The sequence below is a fragment of the Geospiza fortis genome, unplaced genomic scaffold, assembly GCF_000277835.1.
Source record: "Geospiza fortis unplaced genomic scaffold, GeoFor_1.0 scaffold192, whole genome shotgun sequence".
NCBI classification, from domain to species: domain Eukaryota; kingdom Metazoa; phylum Chordata; class Aves; order Passeriformes; family Thraupidae; genus Geospiza; species Geospiza fortis.
The window spans coordinates 9223616-9227748 of record NW_005054315.1 but is presented as its reverse complement, the minus strand read 5'-3'; the positions used below and the strand labels follow the sequence as shown (position 1 = coordinate 9227748).

General features: G+C 44.9%; 1 protein-coding gene across 3 annotated transcripts in view; it reads right to left on the bottom strand.

The window, feature by feature from the left end:
* Positions 1-4133, bottom strand: part of CNGA3 (cyclic nucleotide gated channel subunit alpha 3) — a 30561-nt gene continuing 26428 nt past the window's right edge. For all 3 annotated transcript variants that reach the window (XM_005420012.2, XM_031056207.1, XM_031056208.1), the window contains one exon: positions 1-3904. In XM_005420012.2, coding sequence (XP_005420069.1) covers positions 2496-3904 — 1409 coding nt within the window. In that variant the 3' untranslated portion in view covers positions 1-2495. The remainder of the gene's footprint in view (positions 3905-4133) is intronic.

Sequence of the window (4133 nt, the reverse complement as noted above, 5' to 3'; positions counted from 1 at the left end):
TTGAACATTACTCAAAATATTTTAATGTACATGCTGTAGCCACATTAAAGAAGAGGAAAAAACATCTTACAGAGATGAAAAGATCCCAAAGGATGTGATTTCATCATGCCAGAAGCTGTATGTTTCAGAGTGACTGAAGCCAACAGCATCAAAATGCTCTTTTTCTGGTGTATGAGAACCAGATCAAGAGGCACGGAATGGGAAGAGCAAACGTATTTAACTGATAGATTAGGCTGTTCTGGTCCATCAGGTAAAGACACAGTCCTGTGGTTTTTAGGGTTTTTAAACAGGTATAAATTTGGTATAAAGAGTACTTTGAACAGTTTTACTCATATATACCTAGCGGACCGGAATAGCTGTGCTATGTTGGGTAGATAGGTATTTACAGAGAATGATGGAGAACATGTCAATATGCATGAAACCCCTACCAGATACAGTGGGTTTGAGTCACACACCAGTGAATGTCAGCCCAGCTCTGTCACAAGGTGGAAGTTGAGCAGCCTGTGACAGCACTGTCTGTGCTCACAGGGGCACCCTGCAGTGAGCCCAGCTCCACCTCAGCCCTGCCTGCCCCTGGGTGGGACCAAGGGCACCACACCCCTGCCAAAACCAGCCTCTCAGAGCTCCCCCATTTCTCTCAAGCCCTTAAAGAAAATAAGGCCAAGATTCAGCTGATGAACCAATACTCCTGAGTGCCATTGGCCACAGAGATACTGATCACTTTCCAAACTACTTATTACAATCAGTGGATATTTTGATAATAGAGGTTAAGCCCAATCTAGGGAAGATCTGTAAGCATAGCTGGCTTCTAGGCTAACACTAACAGGAGTTTAGACAAGGGCCATGTGTGGACATTACTACCCAATTGTCCCTTTGCCAGTGTTGCTGGCAAAGCTCCATTCCTTAATCACTGACAGATTTGTCTCCCTCACCAGGCTCAGAAGTGTCAATAGAAGGGAACAGGTGCTTGTGTGGAGACGAGGACTTACTGAGCTGTTGCATTCAGTTTAGCAAAACTGTCTCTTTTCATCCCACTGTCACCCAGTTAAACCACCCTCTTCTCAGCGGGCTCCTCACCAATTTTCCAAGAGGCCATTGATCCCAGATGCTGTCATAACTCAGGCCTGAGGACAACTAAAGTCTCAGCACTGCCCACAGTACTACCTAAGGCCACTGGAGGATCCCATGCCATACATGCTGAACAGCCTCTGCTATTCCATACCTTCCAAAAGCCGGTAAGATACAGGAAGATGAAAGTAACATTGGGAAAGTTGCATGACAGCAAAACACTGTACAGCAAAAAATGAAAGCTAGTATCTTCTGCATTCTCCCTAACTAATAAAAACAAGGTAGTGTGACAACTACTTTGGAGAAAACATGGCAGTAAACAGCACAGGGAGATGGAGTAGACATCCTCAGAAGAAATAAAAAGGAAGAAAACATAGGCCTAAGTGACCAGAATGACTTTGCAACACAGGGCTTGTCATCCCCGCCTTGCAGAAAACCTGTTGTGGGAGCAAGCTGCCTGGCAGGCAGTGGCAGCCTGCCCTGCCAGCCCATGGGATTTCTCAATAGCTAAGGCAGTCCCTCAGGACTGCCCACTTGCCAGGGAGCTCACTCAGCATCCTACACAGGGGAGCTGCACACACCAGGGCCCTCTTTTCTCCTCCCAGGTTTGGTGAAACCATATTACCCCTCCACCAGTGAGCTTTAGGGGACTCCTTTCCAAGCAAGGATTCTACCAGTGCTGATGGAACTGGGCTAAAAAAACCAGAAGGAAGCATCCCCCGCTTTCTCCCCTGGTGAAGCAGTTGCAGAGCAGCAAAGGCTGTCACAGACCCTGCCAGAAGGGACATGAATGAGCACTGCTACTCTGTCAGCACGGTCCTTTGTGCAGAGCCCAGCTCATTAGAGAGAATCACACTAAAGCATCGAGCACACAGCTGTTTGAGACTCGTGCAGGGTGCACTGCAATGGCCAGGTACCTGACACTGCTTAGCTGTCGTCCAACTGTTTGCACAGACTGCGAAAGAATCAAAATTCTGAGAAACCCAGACATCCATCCATGCATTTAATCAGCTACTAAAGTAGCAAGTTAGAGCAGGGTACCCTATAAACATCTTTTAAGCTCTTAAAAAGGAAAAATTAATCTCTTCTACTTCAAGTACAATGCCTTCTTAAAGCACGATGCGCAGGAAGAGACAATGTGTCAAGACCTACAGGTACCAAACACAACAGACATTCTGAGCATGACTTTTAAGAAGCCCACTCTCAGTACAAAAAAGTACCAAGTGCTGGACCAAATCTTCCCCCAAGAAGAAGGTGACAGTGTTCTATTTACAAGAAAATACTGCTTCAGTTAAAAATGCTAAAAACCATTCTCTTGAGTTCATATAAAAATAATTATGTCTATGTATGCACACACATATTTACATACATTTATGGCTTTCAGTGCTTCAACCTTCTCCAATAAATGAGGAAATATAAATACTCCATTACTGCTTTTTCTCCTCCTCAGGTTTTTCAGCCTCTGCTTCTGCAACTGATAAGCTGCCACTACCGTATTTTTTCACTCGGGTTTCTACTCTGGCAAGTCTCTGTTTCACCTTTTGTTGAGATGCAGTGTATTCTGCCATGAGCCTTGCAAACCTAGTCTGCAGTGTATCCAGAGCTACTTCAAGTCGTCCTATTTTTTCTTCCAAGTCTTTTGGGTCAGCTCCCGCTTTTGCTGCCTCCTCATCTATTAAATTGTCTTTCATCAGAATTTGACGTCCTTTCTCTTCCAGAGCCTTTTTGGCTTCTGGATATTCTGTGAGGGCTTCCATTAAATCATCCTTAGACAAGCAGAACAAATCAGAATAACCAATACTCCTAATGTTGGCTGTCCTCCTGTTGCCAGATTTGCTACCTTTGATGTTTAGGATGCTGATTTCACCGAAGTAGCTGCCATCGCTTAGGACTACAAATTGGGTTATGCCATCATCCGCCACCACAGCCAATTTTCCCTCTTTAATAATGTACATTTCTCTTCCAATATCTCCCTTTTTGCAAATGTAGTCACCAGGACTGAAGACCGTAGGTTTCAGTTTCAGCACCAGCTCAATGAGAAGTCCAGCTTCACAATCCTGGAATATACGCACCTTCCTCAGCGTGTCCAAATGGACGTTGATGGCAATTTCAGCCTTCAACTTGTCAGGCAGATTTTTGAGAACTTCCTTCTCATCTACCGTTTTCTTGTTGGTCCAGAGGTAATCAAACCACTTAATAACCCTGGCTTCCAAATCCTTAGTCACCTTTCGGAATTGCATGTACTGTTTAATGGAATCCACTTTGGCCTGGAACTCTGCCCTGGAAGCATTCATGTTGGAAATCATGGAGCCGACGTTCCCGACAATGGTGGCAAAGATGAGCACGCCCACCAGGAAGTCGATGACCACGAAGAGATACTCCTCGTCCTTCACCGGGGGTGGTGTCTCCCCGATGGTGGTCAGTGTGAGCGTCGACCAGTACAGACTGTAAATGTACTTCCTGGACAGGCGTGCGTACTCCGGCACGGACACATTGGGATACACCCAGGTGTCGGTTCCGAACCCGATCACCTTTGATATCGCAAAGTATATGCAGGCATTCCAGTGGATGATGATAAGAATGTACAACACCAGATTGCCAATGCGGAACATGTTTGGATAATTTGTCCTGGTCTCGGTACGGTCAAAAAACTCAAAGAGCCGAGCGATCCTCAGCAAGCGGTTAAACCGGAGCTCGGGGTAGTTCAAACCAAGCTTGAAATATGCCAGGTCTGTTGGCACAAGAGACAGCACGTCCAGTTTGAACTGCACAGTTTTGGTATAATGTTCTCGTAACTTCTTCTCATCCTGAACTAGCAAGCCTTGTTCAAGGAAGCCTTCAGAGAATAACAAGATTTTACTTGTTAGAAGAAAAATACCATCAACAGTAGTGAGTAACTTAACATTTCAGGCCTAAGAATGTTAAAATTTGTACTGTTATGCCTAGAGATATTGAGGTCATTTAATTGCATATTTAAATATTTCAATCAAGTTTCAAAGCTGATATATAATGACTAAGAACAATGACTCTATTATCACCACAGTGCTCCCTGAGGCTTTCCACTC